The sequence below is a fragment of the Mobula hypostoma genome, chromosome 8 (assembly GCF_963921235.1).
Source record: "Mobula hypostoma chromosome 8, sMobHyp1.1, whole genome shotgun sequence".
Lineage (NCBI taxonomy): Eukaryota > Metazoa > Chordata > Chondrichthyes > Myliobatiformes > Myliobatidae > Mobula > Mobula hypostoma.
This window is the reverse complement of record NC_086104.1, coordinates 19,608,952-19,634,086: the sequence shown is the minus strand read 5'-3', so window position 1 is coordinate 19,634,086 and position 25,135 is coordinate 19,608,952. Positions and strand designations below refer to the sequence as shown.

General features: G+C 44.0%; 1 protein-coding gene across 1 annotated transcript in view; it reads left to right on the top strand.

Annotated features, from left to right (window-relative positions):
- Positions 1 to 25,135, top strand: part of rasgrp3 (RAS guanyl releasing protein 3 (calcium and DAG-regulated)) — a 118,362-nt gene that overhangs the window by 30,854 nt on the left and 62,373 nt on the right. The window contains exons 3-7 of the mRNA XM_063055532.1: positions 958 to 1,060; positions 2,258 to 2,320; positions 5,304 to 5,435; positions 13,061 to 13,211; positions 22,622 to 22,795. Coding sequence (XP_062911602.1) covers positions 958 to 1,060; positions 2,258 to 2,320; positions 5,304 to 5,435; positions 13,061 to 13,211; positions 22,622 to 22,795 — 623 coding nt within the window. The remainder of the gene's footprint in view (positions 1 to 957; positions 1,061 to 2,257; positions 2,321 to 5,303; positions 5,436 to 13,060; positions 13,212 to 22,621; positions 22,796 to 25,135) is intronic.

Genomic DNA, 25,135 nt, shown 5'->3' with positions numbered 1-25,135 from the left:
GACATTGTCCAAGATGGCATGCAACTTAGACAGCATCCTCTTTTCAGACACCACCGTCAGAGAGTCCAGTTCCATCCCCAAAACATCACTGGCCTTCCGAATGAGTTTGTTGTGACATTGAAATTACTGGATTCATTTAAAATTCACCTTGCTCACTAACATTATTAAATCTTGGCTGGTCTGACCTATAACGGCTTCTCTTGGTGCAATTAGTAGTTCTCAGCTCCAGAGATCCAGGTTCAGTCCTGACCTTATTGTCTGCGTGGAGATTGCAGGTTCTCCCCGTGATCATGTAGTTTCCTCCAGGTTCTTCGGTTTCTCCTCATTTACCGAAGATCTACAATACACACCCCAAAGATGGGTGGGTTGTGAGGTTAACTGGCAACTTGAATTGCCCCTGCTGTCTAGGCGTTTGATTAATTATTGAGTTTGTGAAAACGTGAGAAGAAATTTTAAAAATATGGGTTTGTGTAAATGGGTTGTTTACTGAGCACAGATTCAGTAGACCAAAGAAACTGTTCGCATCCTATATCTCACTACAACTCCTTGATCTGCCCTCATAGGTAACCTGGAAGCACTGGCAGTGATCGAGGAAGATGTAAGTCGGAGTCAGAGGGTGGTAGTGGAAGCGTGTTATTCAGGCCTGCGACCAGCAGTGTATCTTAGGGATTGGTGTTGGGTCCACCACTGCTTGTCATTATAATTAATGATATGGTTGACTATGCTGTTGACGTGTTCAGTTAGCTTTTGGATGACCCCAAAGTTGGTGGTGGTTAGTGGAGAGTGTAGAAGTTTGTCTAAGATTACAGCAGGATCTAGGGGAAATAGGCCAAAGAAGAGCTTTGTCAGTGGTGTTCACATTGAGATGGCAACAAAACACATGAAGGATAGCACACTTATTTGTGTTGCCTTTACACCTCCAAGTTCTAATGTCCAATCCATGCTTTTTTTTTTCAGATAATGAAGGGGAGTTTAGTAACAGCCAAGTGCCAAGGATGGTTCTCCTCATGCATCGATGGTACCTCCCGTCCACTGAATTGGCAGGAAAGCTTCTACTGATATATCCTTCCAGACCTTCTCAGCTGCACTTTTTTCGTGATCATATTGAAAAGCCAGTGCTTGTCTCCTTTCCAGTTTGGTCCTTCGCACAACTACATCCAGTCTTACTACCGATGAACAGTAGAGCAGGTCTTAGGAAAGCAGAGCTGTTTGTGAACACATATTGGAATTGAACCTATGCAAGGATAGGAAAAGAAAAAAAAATTGACCAAACGTGTTAAACTGGCATTGATATTAGTGGAATTGATTGTGTGGTAGTGAATACAACTAGGGGCTGATACTTTTGCACAAGCTTCAGATGAATGAGTGAGGAGGAATTTCTTCCAAAACTGTTCCAGTGTTAATGAACAACAAAAATAAGAATCGGGTAGGGACCAACTGATCAGACGCAATGTTCTATGGGGACTGTAGTGCATCTGAAATAAATCAGGATGTGCTGGAAGTGCTCAATGAGACATTCAGTATTCAGAATGTGAAAAATGTGAGAGTTAACCTTTCAGGATCATTTCATCAGAATGAGAAAAAAACGAGAGCTAAGGTTATAGGGAGCAGTTGAATGAGTAGGGCAGTGGATTGGATCAGGGACTCTGATTGGAAGACAGAGAGAACAAAAGGAAGATATTTATTTATTGAGATACAGTGCATTTCTCTTCTGGCCCTTCGAGCTATGCCAGCAAACCCTAATTTAACCCTAGTCTAATCACAGGATAATTAACCTACCAACCAGTTGGTTTTTGGCCTGTGGGAAGAAACCATAGCACCTGGAGGAAACCCAGGTGGTCATGGGGAGAGCATACAAACTTCTTACAGGCAGTGGCAGGAGTGGAACCTGGGTCACTGGTACTGTAAAGCATTGTGCTAACCACTACGCTAACGTACTGCCCCATATGTTGACAACAGAGTGAATAAAAAAGGTAGTGAGGAAGGTGTCTGAAAGAGGCAAGTGTTGAACAAAAGATATGTCAGGGAGATTTTTAAATAGATGATGGGAAGTGACACATGAACTTACATAGAATGTAGAACATCACAAGAACAAGTCACTCAGCCCACAACGTTGCGCTGAATTAAATAAATTAGTAATGAAATGCTGTGATCTCATTGAATGTTGCCATGGATTCAAGGGACTGAATGGCCTATTACTTTTCCTCTTTTTCTGTGGTTTTCCAAAGTACGTAGATGTTTCCCTTGACCTTCAAACGTATCGGGAAGCATGCGGTGAGGATTGCAATGATTTTCGACTCAAAATCTGTCACTTAATGAGGTAAGAAATTGCACCAAACTGATCATTAATGAAAGAAAATACAGAAAAATGAACCACATAATTGGAGATTGGATATCACTGCACACACTCATGCTTCCTATAGGATCAGCCTCATGTGGGAGAGTAGGACGTGCGGAACTTTAATTCTGAATTACACTGAGGATAAACCCTCATGCCTGCAATAGGGTTCATGTGCAGACTGAAGCAATAACGACTGCTGGGTAATCTGATATTGAGCAGTTTCAATGCCAAACAGAATCCTGTCCTCAACGGTTCAATGTTTCAATGGTTCAGAGAATATTAAGAATATACAACCTGAAATTCTTACTTTTCACAGACATCCATGAAACAGGAAAAAAAAAACCTCAAAGATTGAATGACAGAAAACATTAGAACCCTAAAGCCCCCTCCCCTCCCACACACAGGTAGCAACAAAAGCAGCCACCCTCTCCTCTACCCCTACCCCCACTTGCCCCAGCAAAAGCATCAACCTCCCACCATACACCATGCAAGCAATAGCAAAACCCCCAAAGAGACCATGATCTAGGGTCCATCAAAAAGTTACAGTCCATCCCAACACTTTGGTATCTCAGACAATCTGTCTCTCTTTCTCGTGAGGGAGAAAAAGATATCACTTCTGCAACAACGCTCCTGCCCTGAAATGCACCTGGTTAGCAGGAGCATACTGTTCTACCTATTGCACAAGGGCCTGGTGGTAGTTAAATAACTGAGAATTAGCCAGAGATCTAGATTATTGATCTCTAGTTGCCACATTATGCAGTCCTGTACCTAGATTTCTCATTGGTACTCTATGCTTAGAATGAACTGGAGTGGTGAGCATGCTAGTAATATCAACAATCCGTGAACAAACTAAAATAAAAGGGAAAATGACAATCAGAATCAGGTTTATCATCACCGGCATGGGATGTGAAATTTGTTAACTTAGCAGCGGCAGTTCAATGGAATACATAATCAAGCAGAGAAAAAAATAATAATAATAAATAAAATTTAAAAAATAATAATAAGTAAGTAAATCAATTACAGTACTCATATGTTGAATAAATTTTTTAAAACGTGCAAAAACAGAAATACTGTATATTAAAAAAAGTGAGGTAGTGTCCAAAGATTCAATGTCCATTTAGGAATCGGATGGCAGAGGGGAAGAACCTGTTCCTGAATTGCTGAGTGTGTGCCTTCAGGCTTCTGTACCTCCTACCTGATGGTAACAGTGAGAAAAGGGCATGTCCTGGGTGCTGGAGGTCCTTAATAATGGAAGCTGCCTTTCTGAGACACCACTTCTTGAAGATGTCCTGGGTACTTTGTAGGCTAGTGCCCAAGATGGAGCTGACTAGATTTACAAACTTTTGCAGCTTCTTTCAGCCCTATGCAGTGAGCCCCTCCATACCAGAGAGTGATGCAGCCTGTCAGAATGCTCTCCACAGTACAACTATAGAAGATTTTGAGTGTAATTGTTGACATGCCAAATCTCTTCAAACTCCTAATAAAGTATAGCTGCAGTCTTGCCTTCTTTATAAGTACCTTGATATGTTGGGACCAGGTTAGATCCTCAGAGATATTGACACCCAGAAATTTGAAGCTGCTCACTCTCTCCAGTTCTGACCCTCTGTGATGATTGGCATGTGTTCCTTTGTCTTACCCTTCCTAAAGTCCACAATCAGCTCTTTCGTCTTACTGATGTTGAGTGCCAGGTTGTTGCTGTGGCACCACTCCACTAGTTGGCGTATCTCACTCCTGCACGCCCTCTCGTCACCACCTGAGATTCTACCAACAATGCTTGTATCATCAGCAAATTTATAGATGATACTTGAGCTCTGCCGAGCCACACAGTCATGTGTATATAGAGAGTGGCACACAGTCATGTGTATACAGAGAGTGGACAATTATAGAAAGCAAAGTGCAGAAGTTAATAAAACTGTACACATCTTGATGCATCTGCAATTTCTCTTTGAATGAGCTATTCATTCTAATTATTCCAACTCCTGCCCTTATCAGATACCTCTCCAATTGCTTGTTGGAATCTAAATCCATCATGACTTCACGAGGTGTTTTCCAAATCATTACCACCCTCTATGTGATTCCACTTCCTCATTCTTTTTCTCTTGCACATTTGGCAATTAATTTATATTGGTGACTCTTGGTTAAAGTCATCCCAATTGAGAGAATTAGCTTCTCTCTACTTGCTCTTTTGAAATCCTAAAATTTAAAACTTCCATTAGGTAACTCTTACACAATTAAGCAGAGAAATCTCGGTTTCTTCACCCTCTCCACAGATTTTGTCATCCTTGTGAATTTTCTCTGCAAACTCTCCATGGTCGTGACCTTTCCATGATCTTGGTCTCTTACAGAACATTAAACATAAAACATTACAGCACAGGAAGAGGCCTTTCAGCCCACACTGTTGTGCCAGGCTAATTAAACTAGTAATTAAATGTCTAACTAAACTGATCCCTTCCACTTATGACACACTGTCCATGTTCCCCCATTCTCTGCACAATTTGCCAATCTTTGCCCCTAACATCTGAGGACCTCGTGAAAAATTGACTAGAGAATCCCTCATCAAATTCCTAAAGTGGAAAGCAGCCCAGATGATTCAGCCCAGATGATTAAAAAGAATGAAGTTTTATTTGTCACATGTACATTGAGACATTCAGTGAAGTGCGTCATTTGCATCAATGACCAACACAGTCTGAGGAAGTGCTGGGAGCAGTCTGTAAATGTCTCTACGCTTCCGATGCCAAAATAAATTGCCCACAACTTAGTAACCCTAACTCGTACGTCTTTCAGAATGTGGGAGAAAGCCCACACAGTCATCGGGAGAACATACAAACTCCTTACAGATAGTGGTGGGAATTGAATTCCAATGTTACTGTCATGCTGCTCATACGGTCCAAGGGATGCGTCCTTTGCATTATGTATAAACAAAGCCTTTAACTGTCCTCTCTTTCTGCGTGTGCATGTGCAGGTACTGGATCTCTGAGTTCCCTGCTGAGTTTAGCTTGGACCTTGGTTTGGTTCATCTGACTGAGCAATTTCAGGAACTGGCTAGCCAGCTAGGGTATGAAGAACACAGTAAACTCATCGACATCTCCAGCATGTAAGTGAACTCCTTTACTTAATGACCTGAAATAGACTTCAACAATCTGCATTGAGTGGTGCCATTGACTGGTTGCATTGACTAATGGTATTGGCTATTGGCACTATCTGACTTCTGGCACTGGACAACGACTGTCGAAGGATACAAGTCGCACTGATTCATTGCACTGTGGACCGTTACTGATGGCAATGACAATGGCACTACTGGGAGGTATTGATTGGTGATATAAACATTGGCACTAGCAGGGTGGCAACTGATTGCATCGAATGATAGTGAATCAAAATCAGCTTAAAAATATCTGCCACATGTCATGAAATTTGTTGTTTTATGGCAGCAGTCCACTGCAACACATAAGAAATTACTGTAATAAGAAATAGAGCAAGATAGCAGTTCATGGACTGTTCAGAAATCTGATAGTGGAAGAGAAGAAGGTGTTCTCTCAAATGTTGAGTGTGGATCTTTGGATTCCTGTATATTATCCCTGATGGCAGTAATGAGAAGAGGGCATGAACTTGAAGGTGAGCAATTTACTAGATTCGTTGGTGAGATACCAAATCTCTTCAAGCTCCAATTAATTGTCACATAGTGATGTAACGTACCCCGTGAAGGGAATTAAGAACCAGCAGAGATGGAAAACACTTTGGAGTCCAGTATTGCTATTAACTAATAATATTTATTAGTAACTACGCAATACAGTAATATAAATGTAGATAAATCAAACAGGTTAGCAATGATTTTATATATAGAAGTAAGTATATCAGTAAGTGTGGAAATATATGAAAATCCAAGCTTCTTCAAGTCTAGGGGTAAAAAGATACAGACTTACGATGATGAGTGGTATTGATTTGAGTAGTGATGGAGACAGAGAGAGGGAGAGATTTGAGTCTTCAGGTGAGCTGGAGCCATCGATCTTCTCGTTATCCTCCAAAATCCTTTAAAAGTCACCGACTGTGACTTCAACAAAGGGGACCGGTTTTCTATGGTGGAGCTATCACCCAGGCAAGGGTGGACACAGGGACAACTCCCCACTGGTCACTGCCTTTTCTTTTCACTGCAAGAGCCACTGATCGATCTGCCTGATCGATCCTCCAAAAACCCACTTTTCCTGCGGGCACAACAAAGCTCATTCCGTGTCCAAAACATGTGTCTGAGGTCTATATCATCTAACCTCCTATTTATCTCACCGCACTGGATATCAGCTGTCATTCAAATAACTCCTCCTTCCTCTCTCTGTGTAAGAAATGCACAAGCAGGCGAATGTCCTTGGGAAGTATCAACATGCTGCCGGAAAATCATAACATCAATTGTCCATCAAATAGTGCCGCCTTTGGTCACCATAGCAACTTACGAGCTGCTCGGTGCTGTCTCTTTCCAACTCAGCAGAAATCCAGTGCCCTAAAGTGACAGTCCAAAAGTTATTCTTCCTCTCTCTCTCTCTCTCTTTCTTTCTTTCTCTGTCTTTCCAAAACAAGATATCGGTGTTAAATAACTCTCTCTCTCTCTCTTTTCAAAAGCACAGTTCATAGGGGTAATTGAGCACAGTTTATAGGGGTAATTCAGGACCCCATCACACCCCCTTCCTTCAGAGAGAAATTTTTTGATGAAGGCGAAATTTTTTTAGTCTAAATGTAAATTACAGAGTTTGAAACAATACATGTATGATCATCTGATGTCAGAGTACAATTTCCAACTTAACAATGGGATAAATAATCAGCTATAATATTGTCAGTACCTTTCACATGTTTGATTGTCAGATCAAATTCTTGCAATATCAGACTCCAATTTAACAACCTTCTATTCTTATCCTTTATCTGAGTTAGAAACACCAACGTGTTATGATCCGTGTAAACCACAAGTGGTCTCTGGACAACAGAGAAATTTTTAGGTCTCTGAACATAGACCTTAAAATGTTGTAAAGCCAGAATAAGTGCTAGTAATTCCTTTTCAACAGTTGAATAATTTTTCTGGTGCACATTAAATTTCTTTGAGAAATAAGCTACTGGGTGTTCAATGTCATCCACACCCTTCTGTAACAGTACTGCCCCAGCAGTTTCGTCACTAGCGTCTGTTGCTATAGAAAGTGGCTTTGAAAAATCAGGTGCTTTGAGCACAGGATGATAACACAGGATGGTTTTCAGACATTCAAATACCTCCTGGCAAAGGTCATTCCATACTAATCTTTCACTCTTCCGTAGGAGTTTTGTTAGGGGGAGAGCGATGTCAGCAAAGTTCTTACAAAACTTATGACCCAACCATTCCTAAAAACCTTCTTAAAGCTTTCTTGCCTGTTAGAACAGGAACCTCAGCAATAGCTTGAACCTTGGCCTGTACAGGAGCCAGTTGGCCCTGGCCTACTACATTTTCAAGATAAATAACAGTAGCATGATCACATTCACCCTTATCGAGGTTCACATAAGATTGGCCTTGGGGAGGGTGGGCGGGGTCCGAGCGTGACGGCGGGGGTGGGCGGAGTAAAAAAAAAGATTGGCCTTGGAAAGTCTGTCAAACGGTTTTTCTACCACTGCAATATGCTCTTCCCACGTGTCTTTCCAGACCACTAAATCATTGATATAAGCCCCTGTGTTTTCTAAACCTATAATCACAGAACTGATCATTCTTAGAAATGTCCCTGGAGCATTTTTCATCCCGAAGGGTAAAACATTGCACTCATACGGTCTAGATGGTGTCACAAATCCTGATATCTCTCTAGCCCTCTCTGTTAAAGGAACACCCCAGTTTCCTTTTAACAAGTCAATCTTTATTTAGCCTTCACCACTCTATCAATACAGTCATCCATTCTCTTTCCTTGTTCTTTCTTGTTTCCAATTTCTTCTTCAACCATTTTATTTTTCTCAAAGTTTACTCTGTAAGGATGCTGTTTCATGGGCTGGGCTGAATTTATAATGACGTGATGCATTGCACCTGTGCCCTGTTTCAAAATGCCAATTAGTCTTTTCAGTTGTTTTTGTGGTCTAGGGTCCAACTGATGGACATTATCAGTAATATTTTTCAAAACAATAGAACTCTTACATCTTGGTGAGACTAGATTCAGTGGGAAAACATGTTTTTTCATTCCATTATCAGATTCCACAGCCTTTACGACTCTATTCTGTTCCGTAACAATTCTGCCAGGTGCCATTCTAGCGAACAAATGTTTTATTTTAATTCGACCATTCTGTAAACTTTCCTTTGCAAGGTCACAAGTCTTACTAATTCCCTTCTAGAGTTCTAAAACATAATTAAGCACACTGACACATGTTTCCAAATCAGACCATAGTTCTCTGAGTAGGGTCAAAGGTCTTTTTGGCCTGTAACTGAACACAGGTTCCAGCAGACTACCCTCCAATGGCTTTTGAATCGAACCTCCAACAATAAATAAGAGGAGGGGAACCCCCTCATCCCAATTTTTCCCATTTTTCACACAATATGTCTTAATCATGGTCTTAAGAGTTGAGTTGAACCGTTCCAAGGCTCCCTTGGACTCTGTGTGATATGCAGATGACACCATGTGCGTAGCTTCCACTTCTCTAACTATCCCCTGGAATGTTCTCGAAGTAAAGTTACTGCCCTGGTTAGATTGAATTTCTTTGGGCAGACCTACCAGTGTGAAAAACTTACTGAATGATTTCACCACAGTCTTGGCCTTGATGTCTCCAAAAGGCACTGCTTCAGGGGACCTAGACACAGCACACATAATTGTTAACACATACTGATAACCAGCTGCAGTCTTTGGCAATAGGCCGACACAATCCACTATGATCCTAGAAAAAGGTTCACCAAGAGCAGGTATTGGTTTAAGTAGTGTTACCTGAATAACCTGATTAGATTTCCCCTCAATTTGACAGGTATTGCAAGTCCTGTAAAAATTCATAACATCCTTTCCTAAACTAGGCCAGTAAAATTCCTTCATAATCCTGTTCACTGTCTTTCTCACTCCGTAAGGTCCACCTAAAGGCATACTATAAGTCATGTTTGAAATTTCAGCCCTATAAACTTTTGGAACCACCACGTGATGTTCAATAACCCAATCCTCACTTGCACACACAGTGTCTGGTCTCCACTTCCTCATCAACACCCCATCTTCAAGGTAATATCCCACTGACCCTCTCTGAACTTCCTCTCCTGTGAGAGCTATCTCCTTTAAAGCCACCTTTTCAAAATCTCCCTTCTGTTCCTCTATAGATTCCTTCCTCAATAAGGACAAACCTTCCTCATACACCTTACTCTCATCAGCCTTACTACCCTCTAAGTCCTGCTGAACTCTGGAAGGTAGAAAAGTCTGTGACAAATCATCATAATTTAAACCTCTGGTTTTGCTATCACAGGCCTCAACAGCAACTTTGCTCATCAGTTGAACAGCTATATCAACCTTACCTTGGAGAGGTGTCAACATTCCTCCATTGTTTACTAAACTTAGCACCATCTCCAGGCTTATAAGAACCATGTATACATTATGGAAGAGACCAAACAATCCCTCCATCTGATTATGACCTTCACTTCGACTTGCTTCCATAACAACTTCCACCCCCAAATCTTAACAATTCTTCTTCTTCACAACACCATAATCTTGCAGGTGTGTACCTCCAAATGTCCAAACAAAATTCAACAGAGTAGCACATCTTTCCTCAGCAAGCCTCTGTCCTGCAAGCAGAGTCAAAGGTCGTGCAACCAATCCAAACTTTTCCAGCACTTTATCCGAAAGTCCAGGAACAGCACTTTTCCCATTATTTTCATTACCACTGACCTCACCAATTGTCACCTCATCACTAACTTTTAAAACACTGTCCAATACAAGTGACTGAGAATCCTCACATTCCACTGGTACCAAGGTTAACCCCTTATTCACTGAACCAAGATCAACTGACACAAAAAAACTGCATTCCTTTTCAACCAAGTCAGACACCTCAGACTTCAACTGAGCTTCAACACAAAGTTCAGAATCCTGTGAATTCACAGGTACTTCAACAACCTGAACACATGCAATCGGGACAGTCTCTTCTGGGCTATCATCACTTGTCCCAGTTTCAAATTCAAGGTCATCCTGAACCTCACAGCTATTCTCTGGCAAACTCTCATCTGGAGTAAGCTCAAACTTGTGGGTTAAAACCTCTTCATTTGCTTTCTTAGCAGACCCCTGCAGGGTGGCGGCATCCTCTGTATCAAGTTATGCCATTACATCATCAGGAGCACAACTTCTAAATTCATTACACAAAACAAGCCCTTACGAGTTGTAAAAATCATCAGGGACTAAACCTCTCAGCTGCCACATCTCCCTTTTAAACGGTCTCTGTCTTTCTGTTTCTTCTGTCCATTTTGCTGCCTCTTCTCTCTGTTTTGCTGCCTCTGCTCTCCGTTTTGCTGCCTCTCCGCTCTGCTTTGCTGCCTCTCTAGCCTCTCTCTTGAGCTGTTTTAATTTCAGTTCATGCTCCATTCTTAATTTTTCCAACTGAAGCTGAAGCTTATCATCAGCAGATTCAGCTTCCACGAACATTTTCAACGCATCCTCAGTAAATTGTTCCGTCGAAATATAATATTCAGCTATTTTCCTTTGAATATCTACCTTAGTCATACCCTTCTTTACCTCAATTCTCAATTCTTTCGCAATGTCCTGCACATCATCCTTTTTAGTTATCTTCAAAGTGACTGGGTCTGGTGATTTCAGAAAGTCCCTAACATCCATTTCTGCTGTTTTTCCACACAACCAAATCAAAAGGGATTTTCCCCAATCAATTCAAACAAGCCTCTTGACCAATTATTTCTTCATATCACGGACGCAGGCCCCAATTTTGTCACGTACCCCATGACGGGAATAAAGAACTCAGCAGAGATGGAAAACGCTTTGGAATCCAGTATTGCTATTAACTAATTAATATTTATTAGTAACTACGCAGTACAGTAATATAAATGTAGATAAATCAAACAGGTTAGCAATGATTTTATATATATAAGTATATCAGTAAGTGTGGAAATATATGAAAATCCAAGCTTCTTCAAGTCTGGGGTAAAAAAAAAGTCTTACAATGATGAGTAAAGTTCAGTTCAGTTCATGGTATTGAGTTGAGTAGTGATGGAGAGAGAGAGGGAGAGATTTGGGTCTTCAGGTGAGCTGGTGCCGTCGATCTTCTCATTGTCCTCCGAAATCCTTTAAAAGTCACCGACTGTGACTTCAACAAAGGGGCCCGGTTTTCTGTGGTGGAGCTATCACCCAGGCAAGGGTGGACACATAGACAACTCCCTACCGGTCACTGCCTTTTCTTTTCACTGCAAGAGCCACTGATCGATCTGCCTGATCGATCCTCCAAAAACCCACTTTTTCTGCGGGCACAACAAAGCTCGTTCCGTGTCCAAAACATGTGTCTGAGGTCTATATCATCTAACCTCCTATTTATCTCACCGTACTGGATACCAGCTGTCATTCAAATAACTCCTCCTTCCCCTCTCTGTGTAAGAAATGCACAAGCAGGCGAATGTCCTTGGGAAGTATCAACATGCTGCCGGAAAATCATAACATCGATTGTCCATCAAATAGTGCCGCCTTTGGTCACCATAGCAACTTACGAGCTGCTCGGTGTTGTCTCTCTCCAACTCAGCAGAAATCCAAAAGTTACTCCCAGTGCCCTAAAGTGACAGTCCAAAAGTTATTCTTTGTCTCTCTCTCTCTCTCTTTCTTTCTTTCTCTCTCTTTCCAAAACAAGATATCAGTGTTAAATAACTCTCTCTCTCTCTTTTCAAAAACACAGTTCATTGGGGTAATCGAGTACAGTTTATAGGGGTAATTCGGGACCCCGTCACAATGATGGCTGTTGGCACTGACTGGAAACAACCCAATGGCACTGATTGATGGTGCTGGCTGACATCAAGGGTTGCTGACAGTGCCAGATGGGCTCAGCTGGTCATGGCGTCTGATGATGGTGATTACTGTGCTGCTGAACAGAGGTACTGAGGGGTGGCCTTGACCGATGCAGCTAGCAGATAGCAATGATTGGTCGTACTGAATGTTGGCTCCTTCTGCTGGCACAAACCCATGGCACTGGCTGACCATTCAGAGGGCGGTGCGAGTGTGGAATGAGCAGCCAGCGGAAGTAGCGGATGCAGGTTCAATTGCAATATGGAAGAGAGGTTTGGATAAGTACATGAATGGGAGCGGTATGAAAGGCTAATGGTCCAGGTGAAGGACGATGGGACTCAGCAGAATAACAGTTTGGCACAGAGTAGATGGGCTGAAGGACGTACAGTAGTTCTGTGCTGTAGTGATCTAACTCTCCGTGACACTGGCTGATTAATGGCACCAGTGGATGGCACTGTCTGATGTCACGTGACTGTGCTGTTTGACTGACTGGAGAGACTATTGTTTGTGTACTAATAATGACATATCATCATTACTTTCAGTGCACGTATTATAAATGTTTCCCTCAATAGCAGTAAACACTAAACTTCAGAAATCTTCCTGATTTGCTAGAAGTACTTTGAGGTTTTGGGAAATATAAAATAATAATTATGGAAATTAGAGTAATTAAAGTAAATGATCACAATTTAATGATAGTTTTGAATCACGTGAAACTCCATGTCAAATCCACATTTCTTAAACAAACCAATCATTGATTCTACTATTACTTTTCCACTAGTCCGTCCTACGACTGGATGAGACGCGTCACCCAGCGTAAGAAAGTCTCCCAGAAGAAGGGGAAAGCTTCTCTGTTGTTTGATCATTTGGAGCCGCTGGAATTGGCGGAGCACCTCACCTTCCTGGAATACAAGTCCTTCCGCCGGATCTCGGTCAGTGATTCCCCATCTCCTCGGAGTTGGGATTTCTGTGTTTAATTGTCACATTTTTTTCAGATTTCCACACTCACTGCTTCTTTTGTAAAAGCACCATGGCTGCTCTAGCCCTCTACTGCCTGCTCCCCACACAATCTCTTGCCCCAAGTTCACTGGGGCTGTCTATAATGTTTCCAAACCTCCCTGACAGACCCACTCCTTGAAGGGACTGATTTTGTTCCCTGGAGAATTGAACCACATCATTCATTGTCAGCTGGTGCTCACGAGTTGTCCCATTGACCTCATAGAGAACTCTCAGAGCAGATCAACGGCCTTGAGTGGAGCAAATCCCATATATTATGTTAATACATCAAGTCCAGAAACAAAATGCTGGAGGATCTCAGCAGGCCAGGCAGCATCTATGGAAAAGAGTAAACAGCCAACGTTTTGGGCTAAGACCCTTCATCAGGACGGGAAAGGAAGGGGAGAAGTCAGAGTAATTTTGTAGCCTGGGGAAAAATACATATGCAGGGCAACAAATACACTTCAGGTCTTAAATTCCTTTATCTCTTTTAGATGTTTTAATACAGAAAGAGAGTATCAAAATATACAAAACCAATACGGTAGAGGCAATTTTTAGCACACTTGTGCTTAACTTCCAAACACATATAGGCTAGACCCTGAATCGAGTTCCCCTTGCTCACACTACTAGGCTGATAAGGAACTTTGCACAACCCTGCTATCCAGTGCCGATCCCTTACTTGCAAAAATCTGGGAAAAAGCACTCAACATTCTTTCTAGGACCTTGCAGCTCCTCTTTCTACTCCACGAGTGCAAAATGACATCACCATTTTCTCTTAAAGGCACAGGTAGCTACTTTAGCATTACCAAGGTGAATATGTAAGTGCACTTTAACAATAAATAAATGCTATTCGATGGTCACCTGGTTATAGTAAGAAGGTGGAGGGGAGGAAGAGGTACAAGGTGGTAGGTGATGGGTGAAACCAGGAGAGGGGGAAGGGGGTGAAGTAAAGAGCTAAGATGTTGATTGGTGAGAGAGATAAAGGCTGGAGAAGGGAGAATCTAATAGGAGAGGACAGAAGACCATGGAAGAAAGGGAAGGGGGGAGCACCAGCGGGTGGTGATGGGCAGGGACGGAGAGAAGGTGAGCGAAGGAAACAGGAATTTGGAATAGTGGAGGAGAGGAGGCGGGGTATAATTACCAGAAGTTCAAGTAATCAGTGTTCTTGCCATCAGGTTGGTGGCTACTCAGATGGAATATAAGGTGTTGCTCCTCCAGCCTGAGTGTGCCCTCATCATGGCAATAGAGGAGGCCATGGAATGACATGTCGGAATGACAATGGGAAGTAGAATCAAAATGGATGGTCACCGGGAGATCCCACTTTTTGTGGTGGGTGGACAGAGCTAAGGTGCTCAGTGAAGTAGTCTCCCAATCTACAGGATACACAGGAGGCCACTCCGGGAACACTGGATACCGTAGATGACCCCCAGAAGACTCGCAGGTGAAGTGTCGCCTCACCTGGAAGGACTATTTGCGGCCCTGGATGGTAGTGAGGGAGGAGGTGGAAGGGCAGGTGTTGTGCTTGTTCTGCTTGCAAGAACCCAGGATGAAGATCAGTGGGAAGGGACGAGTGGACAGGGGGTCACGTAGGGAGCAATTCCTATGGAAAGTGGAAAGTGGGGGGAAGGGATTGATGTGCTTGGTGGCGGGAAATCCCCTCCCCCACCTTCTTACTCTGACTTCTCCCTTTCCTTTCCAGTCCTGATAAAGGTTCTCAGCCTGAAATGTCGACTGTTCACTTTTTTCCATTGATGCAGTTTGACCTGCTGAGTTCCTCCAGCACCTTTTGTGTGTTGCTTTGGATTTCCAGCACCTGCAGACTTTTCCGAGTTTGTAATAAAACGCTGGAAGAAGATCATTGTGTACAAATCCTGCACACAAGTGATTTAATACATGTTTGAACACTCTTGCCCCCTTTAAAAAGAGCTCTTTCATGAACTGTTCACGTCAGTGCATCTGAGACTACTGTGGCTTCAGACATGCACCTAATGATGCCAGTACCCATGTTACACCCATCTCCGCCCTTGGGGCATAAATTGGAGCTTTTGGGTGCAATACACAGTCACTGTGCTGTGACACCTTGCTGTTTTAATCCAATATTTAATGGGACACCTGGCTGACATCAAAAGGCTTCTCTGGACAACTTCAGACGTGACTGCAGGCTATTCGAACTCCTCCCGAAGCTCGCAAGCGCTTCCTGCAGCAGTTAGCTGCCGAAGTTCACCGTTCAGTGGGTGCACAGTGACCTCACCTCCAGTAGCAGTCTGGTAGCCCCGCTAGAGGCATCAACAGGAAAATGACTGACCATGCAGGCTGAAATTAGCCAGTCTGCTCACAGAGCATGGAGGGAGATCACATCCAACCTAGACCTCTCAGACGATCAACGTAATCGGAGGTTTTCTCCGGCTGTCATCATCGAGAAATCACTGAGTCCTTCAGCCATGCCCTTGTCCTTCATCTACACTTGCCATAGAAGTCCTCACTGTAAACTGCAGTCGACCATTGTCACATGTCCCAACCTGCTGCCTGCAGCAACACCTGAAGTCTCCGGTGCTCTGTGCACGTATGGAGGTGGTGACGTGTTATTCAGCCTGCTCCAAAAACCTGATCTCATTTGACACCGCGTACTGTTTGAATATGGTCTTCATGATGGTGCAGGTTTGCACTGGGTGCTCTGGTTCCCTCCCACAAGACAGAATAAACATAAGCAGCACTGCTCATTCGGGAAGTGGCATGACAGTGTAGTGGTTAGCGCAACACTTTACAGCAGTGGTCCCCAACCACCGGGCCGCGGACCGGTACCAGGCCGCAAAGCATGTGCTACCGGGCCTCAAGGAAACGATATGATTGGGCGATATGAGTCAGCTGCACCTTTCCTCGTTCCCTGTCACGCCCACTGTGGAGCTTGAATGCACGCGAGGTCATTACCCGCGCGTCATCCATGCCAGTGCGGGAAGGAGATCAACTCCTCGAGCTTGCAAATGACGGTGGGCTGAAAAGTATGCTTGACATAACATCTTTGCCGGCATTCTGGATCAAAGTCAGGACTAAATATCCTGAGATAGCCACGGAAGCTCTGAAAACATTGCTTCCATTTCCAACGTTTCTCTGCAATGAATGCAAAGAAAACTAAATTGCGGAATAGACTGGACATAAGGAACCCCCTTTGAGTATCTCTGTCTCCCATCACCACTCGATAGGACCGTTTTGTTGCAGGAAAACAAGCCCAGGGCTCCCACTAATTCAGCGATATTGGTGTGTTGCAATTATTTTATATGTTCATACGGGGAAAATATGTGCTGTGTGTTTAATATCCAAACGTTACTTAAAATGTTATGATACTATTGACTTATATAACCATATAACAATGACAGCACAGAAACAGGCCATCTCTGCCCTTCTAGTCCGTGCTGAACGCCACTCTGACCTAGTCCTACCGACCTGCACTCAGCCCATAACCCTCCATTCCTTTCCTGTCCATATACCTATCCAGTTTTTCTTTAAATGATAATATCGAGCCAGCCTCTACCACTTCTACTGGAAGTTCATTCAACACTTACTTCAAGCTCCCCTGTCCTCCCCTGATAATTGACTTTTCACTATATTCATGCGAGGAAAGTATGCGCTGTGTGTTTAATATTAAATTCATTAGATAAACCCTTTTAGAAATGAAATTGAGTGTATTAGCCACTTATCACCTATATTCTGGTCGTGATTAATCCCACCCCGAACAGAATCGCGAAAAACGATTTGTAGAAAAAATCGGCACGTAAACACGTGCACTGGTGCCCGCGCAAGGCTTCATGGTCATTGTAGTCTTTCTCGGGGTAAGCTCAACGCATTTGACTGCTACTCTTGTCCATTGCCAACCCTACCGCACCCCCTCCCCCCCCGGGTCGGCCGGTCCGCAAGAATATCATCAAAATTAAACCGGTCCGCAGTGCAAACAAGGTTGGGGACCCCTGCTTTACAGTGCCAGCGACACGGGTTCAATTTCCACCACTGTCTGTAAGGAGTTTGTACATTCTCCTCGCGACCACCTGGGTTTCTTCCAGGTGCTCCGATGTCCACCCCTAGTGCAAAGATCTGCTGGACAGTAGGTTAATTGGTCATTGTAAATTGTCCCATCATTGAGCTAGCGTTAAATCAGGGGTTGCTGGGCGGCGCAGCTCGAAGGGCCGAAAGGGTCTATTCTGTATCTTAATGACTAAATAAATAAATGAAGCACAAACAGCTAGGGTGTCAGATGTGATCCATGGAAACACCCAACGGTAGACCTACCCGCCCCCCACCCCACCCCCACGTTTCCCCATGACTCAGGAAATTAATGCTGGCTCTGGTATAAGTGAAATAGCTCAGACCGGCTCAGCCTCTGACATCCCCCTTCCATCCTGCCTCTGAAACCACCATGATGCTGATCTGCTGACAGGGTTGCGATGGTGCAGAGCTGCTGTCTCAAAGCTCCAAGAAGAGGTGTGACTATTCTGTCCCACACTTGGTTCAGACTAGACAAGCCAAAACAGAAGGGACTTGTTGTAATGTAAGCGTAACTAAAAGTAAGTTAACACTAATTAGGATATCGGAGGGGGGCGGGGGCGGTCTACTTCTGTTTGTTGTTCTTCCGGTGGCCCCCAGTACATCGTGTCCCCGCCATGCTGTACGGGTTGTGAAACCCTCTGTATATACGTAATGTTTTGAAGTTCGAGATAAAGTTGTTTCCTTGGCATGAAGTTGTCGAGTGTGCCTTTTTCAAAGTAGAAGTTACCACATATTTTTGGCGACGAGGTGAACTGGTTTTGTGAACGTGTTGGCACGTTTTCCGAACGGGAGCTTTCGCGTTCAGTATGGCTACGTCTGGAACTATCTGTGAATTCCGAGAAGAAGCCGAGGACCGGCTGGAGTATAAGGAAAGGTGGGGACACTTTTTCTGTACTAATGGAATTACAGAGGAGGCTAAGAAGCACTCAATTCTCCTGAGCGTGTGTGGGGCAAAGACTTACAAGCTAATAAGGAATTTAGTCGCACCGCGGAAACCGGGGGAAACTCCATTTGACGAACTGATGAAACTTGTGGGGAACCACTACAATCCAAAACTTTCTGTGATAGTCCAACGGTGTAAGTTTCACAGCCGTTTCAGGAAGCCAGGTCAGTCTGTGGCCAATTTCGTGGCCGAGCTTCAGCAGCTGTCGGAGCATTGTGATTTCGGAGCGGTGTTGGAAGACATGCTCCGTGACAGATTGGTATGCGGCATTAATAACGACGGCATACAATGCCGCCTGTTAGGGGAAACTCCACCGTTGACCTTCAAGAAAGCCTCAGAGATTGCCCAAGGCATGGAGGTGGCTGCTAATAATGTCAAGGATATCCAGAAAGGACATGTGGGGTCGCAGTCGGCGGCAGTGCACCAAGTCAGGAGGGAGACTGGTAAACAGGCAAAGCGGGTGGAATGTTTTCAGTATGGAGGGACGCACTATGCAAATGATTGCAAGTTCAAAGACACTGTCTGCCATGCTTGTAGCAAAAAGGGACATTTAGCTCAAAAGTGCAGAAGTTCAAAGGGTAAGATGAAGCCTGGGCAGGGGATAGCTCAACAGGATCAGGCAGCCACACACCATCTAGAAGAAGCAGATGAAGAGGCAGTGCACGCCTACAACATGTTTGGAGTGGAAACAGGTGAGGAACCACCTGAACCATATTATGCCACAGTCACTGTCAGGGGAAAGGACATTAAGTTTGAGATTGATTCAGGGGCTACTGCATCGGTCATTAGTGAGGAGACCTACAGGAGGACATGGGGGATCCAACCTGCCTCCCATTAGACTGTCAAAGCTCAAACTTAGGACCTATACGGGGCAGCCCATACCTCATTTAGGGGTGTTATGTGTGGACATTTCAGCCAGGGGTCAGAAGGCTGAAGCCAGGCTAGTGATAGCTAAGGGCAGGGGGCCCAGTCTTTTGGGTTGTGAATGGCTTTGCGAAATCCAGCTAAACTGGCATGAAATTAAGTATGCACACACGACGGAGGACATTCTGCAGTGGTACAGTGACGTTTTCAGGGACGAGCTAGGAACACTAAAGGGTGTGACAGTGAAACTCCATGTCGACCCTGAGGCTACACCTCGTTTTTTTAAACCCGGGTTGGTGCCCTATGCCATGAAAGGCAAAGTCGAGGAGGAGCTGGAACGTTTACAGAGGCTGGGCATTATTGAGCCCGTCCAGTTTTCAAGGTGGGCGGCTCCCATTGTTCCAGGTTTGAAGGTAGACAAAACGGTGAGGATATGTGGGGATTATAAGCTTATGGTGAATCAGGTCTCTAGGCTGGAGGAGTACCCATTGCCACGGGTGGATGACCTGTCAGGGGGTAAGCTGTTCACAAAGCTGGACATGAGCCACGCCTACCAACAGCTGCTGCTCGATGAGGATTCAAAGGAGTACGTCACAATTAATACGCACAGGGGATTATTCAAGTACAATCGCCTGGTGTTTGGAGTGGCGTCCAGCCCTGCCATTTTCCAAAGGACAATGGACAATTTGCTGCAGGGGATCCTGTACGTAGCAGTGTACCTTGATGATATTTTGATCATGGGGGTTATGGAGGTGGAGCATCTGGCTAATTTAGAACGGGTGCTGAAGAGGCTCTCAGACGCAGGGCTGCAGTTGAAACGTGGAAAATGTGTGTTTCTGGCATCGAGTGTGACTTACCTGGGACACAAGATCACAGCTGAGGGGCTTCACCCTGTGGAGGACAAAGTGAGAGCTATTAAGGAAGCCCCAAGCCCTAAGACCATCACGGAACTCAGATCATTTTTGGGCATGGTGAATTATTATGGCAAGTTTCTTTCTGACCCCTCAAGGGTTTTGACCCTGATGAATAAGCTGCTTCACAATGACACTAAGTGGCAGTGGGGTGAAAAGCAGGAGAAAGCTTTCAGGGAAGTGAAAGAACTTCTCCACTCAGTGAAGCTGCTTGTTCACTATGACCCAGACAAGGAGATCACCCTGGCATGTGATGCCTCGCCCTATGGAGTCGGGGCAGTTCTCTCGCATGTAATGGAGGACCGTTCAGAGAAGCCTATTGGTTTTGCTTCACGTACCCTGACAGCTGCTGAGAAGGGATATTCACAGCTACACAAAGAAGGTCTAGCCATTGTTTTTGCGGTCAAACGCTTTCATCAGTACCTTTATGGACGCATATTTACAATTTATACGGACCACAAACCACTGATGAGCCTGTTCAGTGAGACTAGATGCATCCCACCGCTAGCCTCAGCCAGGATACAGCGTTGGGCTCTTACATTGTCAGCCTACCAGTATACTATAGTGTACAGAGCGGGTGGGAGTAATGCAAGTGCTGATGCACTGAGTCGACTACCTTTACCTGAGACATCTGTTACTACACATGTGCCTCCAGAGACTGTGTTTACATTGGAGAGGCTGTCAGAAACACCTGTAAAGGTGACCCAGATCAAACAGTGGACAGAGTGGGACCCAGTCCTGTCCCAAGTCAAGACTTTTCTTTTACAAGGTTGGCCCAGAGTTGTAGAAAGAGAGGAACTGAGGCCTTATGCCAAACGCAAGACTGATCTCAGTCTGCAGGATGGCTGCATTCTCTGGGGGTCGAGGGTCATCGTGCCTCCCCCTGGCTGTTCACAGATTGTGGAGGAAATTCATGAAGCTCACCCAGGAGTGTCTCGAATGAAAAGCCTTGCAAGATCCTACATTTGGTGGCCAGGAATGGATCAGGATCCGGAGAACAAGGTAAAATCATGCACGCAATGTCAGACTAATCAGAATATGCCACCACCAGCTCCTTTGCACCCATGGGAGTGGCCAGACCACCCCTGGTCTAGGCTACATTTGGACTTTGCTGGCCCTTTTATGGGGCAGATGTTTCTTGTCATGGTAGATGCACATTCTAAATGGATCGAAGCTCACATCATGAGCAATATCACAGCCCCCTCAACCATAGACAAACTCAGGCAAGTGTTTGCAGTCCACGGGGTGCCTGACACTCTGGTCACTGATAATGGCCCGACGTTCACCAGTGAGCTGTTCAGTGAGTTCATGCAGCAGAATGGCATTCATCACACTCGGACGGCCCCTTTCCATCCAGCCTCCAATGGTTTGGCTGAGTGGGCTGTTCAGACAGTGAAGGAAGGCCTGAAGCGCATGACAGGGGACTCCTTTAGCATTTCACATTTCCTGTTTAAATACCGCCTCACGCCACAGACTACGACTGCCCGCACTCCAGCAGAGATGCTGATGGGGCGAAGGCCCAAGTCAAGATTGGACCTGCTGCACCCAGACATGAAGGCAAAAGTGGAGAGAAAGCAGGAAAAGCAGAAGGAGGGACATGATCAACATGCGCAAGAGAAGCAGTTAAAACCGGATGACAATGTCTGTGAGAAACAATCAGCAATGGCTGCCTAGGGTTATTCTTAAGCAGAGTGGTCCCGTCTCCTATGTTGTTAAGCTGACTGATGGGCGTGTTTTCCACAGACATCAGGACCATGTGCGCCTGCGTCATGATACCGGCTCAGAGACAGACAGTTCCATGGAGTTTCCATTTGTGAGTCAGACTACTGCGGAAGCTTGTCCACCAGTGACTTTGCCAGAAGGCGAGACACTGGCAGAGGGGTCGGGGTCCGCTGAGGAGGATGGACATTCTCACGCAGACACACAGACCCCTCTCATGCCCCCAAAACCAGATCCACCCAAAACACCCTCACCAGCGGTGCCTGCTGGGTCACCGGGGTAGTGCGCAGATCACAGCGCACCCGTAAACCTCCTAAACAGACTGAATCTTTGATGGGACAGTTTATTTTGTTGTTGTTAGATTGAATGTTGAATCTGTCACGTTTTCCAGATGTTTTGTATTGGTAAACTGTTGCTAAGGTACTAGTATAAGTTTTCAGGGGTACGCAAGTTAATAACACCACTGTTTTTTGTTTCCTAGTTTTTTACATTTGGGGATGTTGGATTTTAAAGGGGGAGAAGAGTTGTAATGTAAGTGTAATTAAGAGTAAGTTAACACTAATTAGGATCTCGGGGGGGGGGTGGGTCTACTTCTGTTTGTTGTTCTTCCTTGGTACATAGTGTCCCCGCCATGCGTACGGGTTGTGAAACCCTCTGTATATACGTAGTGTTTTGAGGTTCAAGATAAAGTTGTTTCTTTGGCATGAAGTTGTCGAGTGTGCCTTTTTCAAAGTAGAAGTTACCACAGGATTGGTGGATGAAACACAAGCAGCCAAAGAAAATATAACAAATCTCAGCTTTAATGCATTTGTACAAGGAATATATTGACTTCTGACCTTTAATTAACTTCTGAAATGGTGATTTCCTCCAGTTTACAGACTATCAGAGTTATGTCACACATCGCAGCCTAATGGATAATCCAACCCTCGAGAGATCCATCGCTCTCTTTAATGGCATTTCCCAGTGGCTCCAGCTGATGGTTCTTAGCAAGCAGACACCTGTGCAAAGGGCAGAGGTTATCACCAAGTTCATTAACGTGGCTCAGGTGAGTAATGTTATCAGAAATGCTTGTGGCTTTCTTGGTGGGGATCCATCAACACTCGGGTGTTTCCTTGGTGGTTTGTCTCATGAGGTAACAAAACCACAGATACTGATCATGGCCATGCCTACTACAATTCTTCAAACACTTTGTAGAATACAGGGCTATAGAGCAAGCAAGGCATTTATCTTCAAATAAGACTGTCAAAGAACTAGCAAAAGACAATAGGTTGAAAATTTTCCTAGCATATGAAAACCACTACCTTTACTTGCTCAGGATGCCATGTTTGTTTACAATGCCTGCATTTATTACCTATTTTTAATTGCCCTCTGAACTGAAAGGCTACTTCAAGATTCAAGATATATTTATTATCAAAGAATGTATAAATTATACATTCCCGCTTGTTCACAGGAAGCCACAAAACAAGAAACCCAAAAGAACCCAATTAAAGAAAAAAAAGAATAAGAATAAAAATTAAAAGGCCAACACTCGAGGTGCAAGAGAAAGGAGAAAAACCCAGCAACAACAACAGCATCCGAGACAGTTAAGAGTCAAGTTGCAAAAAGCCTAGTTACGTTAAATTATACAGATCTCCTTTCCTAAGGGCTACCATTCTGTTCCACTGTCATCATTACATAGATTTTTGTTCACAGTTTATTGAATTGTTAATTATAAATTCTCAAGATGCTGCAGTGGCAGTCAGCAACATGTCTCTGGCTCAGTAGACCAGGCCACTGAACCCTAGTTCACCATGTTCCTGCTCCTTCCAGTGGGACACTTGACTGTGAGAACTTAACATGAGAGGGAACTGTGGAAGCCTTAAAAGTAGCAGAAGTCCTCCTCATATTTACAAAGTAATTGGACGTACACCTGAAGGACCACAATATACAGTGGTGGAAGCCAATAGCTGGAAATACCGATTTTGGTTGGTCAGCTTGAACATGATGGGCCAAGTGTGCCCTAAATTTCAGTGATTTTTGTGACAGGACAAGAGGGGATATTGTGGTGTATTAAGCTAAGACCTTGGAAGGATTTGTAGGGAATGTTGAAAGTTATGAATTCAGTGTACTTGGGAGTCAGAGTAAGTGAACAAGGATAGGTGATTGAGATTTGGGATGGAAGTGATAGAGTTATGGATGATCTGGTGCTCTCTGAGTTCAGATTAAAAGAGAAGCTGATGTTCGGTTGGGTGAGGTGAATTAGGGTTGAAGGTGGAAATAGGCGATAGATGACTGTGAGGTCTGAGATTCATCATCTTTGTGGTTCCATGTGATCAAACATAAAACTGTTCTTCTCTTCTATTTGTTGGTCAAGGCTCATGATGAATGAACCTATTGGCTTGCCAAAGTATCTTCAATGATTCACAGTGGTTTTTCCCCATTCCCAAATTACTTGGTGTTCCTTTGGCAAATGTGTTTTGTATAAGTTAAACCTTAGCTACCAAAGGTACTCACTTATCCTGGGATTAAAACATTATTAGAACTTTGAGGATAATTGCAGGCTGAATAGACTGGATAAGTGCTTCCTCTCAGTAACGTTCAGAGCAATGTTACCATAATTATGTGAATTATGTTTGTTTTTTGCTCTCTGCATTTTTTTCTATGTTCATAATCAGTCTATTATCAATGAAAAGCCTCTTTGGAAGTTGAAACCTATGTCCTTAGTCACACTTGAATACCAGTTAGGTTGTTCAATATAAACAAGGGGATCATATTTGATCTGTGACCAACTCTATGTTCTCGCCTTCATCAAAATTCCTTGTTATCTTTGGTTTATAAAATCTGTTATTCCCAGACATAAAACTAACAATTGATGCAGCATCCTTCGAAGTTCCTATCTTTCCACCATTCTTAAAGTGCACTGGTACTCCTCTACCTTATGAAATCTTGCTCTATTTTTTAAACTATGTACCTGAACCCTAGACTACCCATTTAACAATATTGCCTCATCAGTTATGTGTCCAATCTTGAGAACTGTAATCCCATCACACTTTCTTAAGCCCAGGAACTGAATGGTTTTGATATACCAGATAATCTTCTGGCACAGACTTCTAACACATAAGCGGTGACTTGTTTTGTTATGTCTGTGAAAGGGGACACCTCTTTTTCCCTTTATTAGGGAGAGAGAGCCTGTGGTATGTCAAATTGTCAGGTGAACAATTAATTTGTGTTGTACTGCAGATCATGGCCTTTCTTGGGGGCTTTGCTATAGCTTGCTAGTTGGGTGGAGGGTGCTGATGCTTTATGTATGGAAGTGGGTGGGGATGGGGGGGAGGGTCATCGCTTTGCCGCTTCTCATGCATGGGGGAGATTAAGGGGACCTTGGGTTTCTGGTTTTTTAACTGTC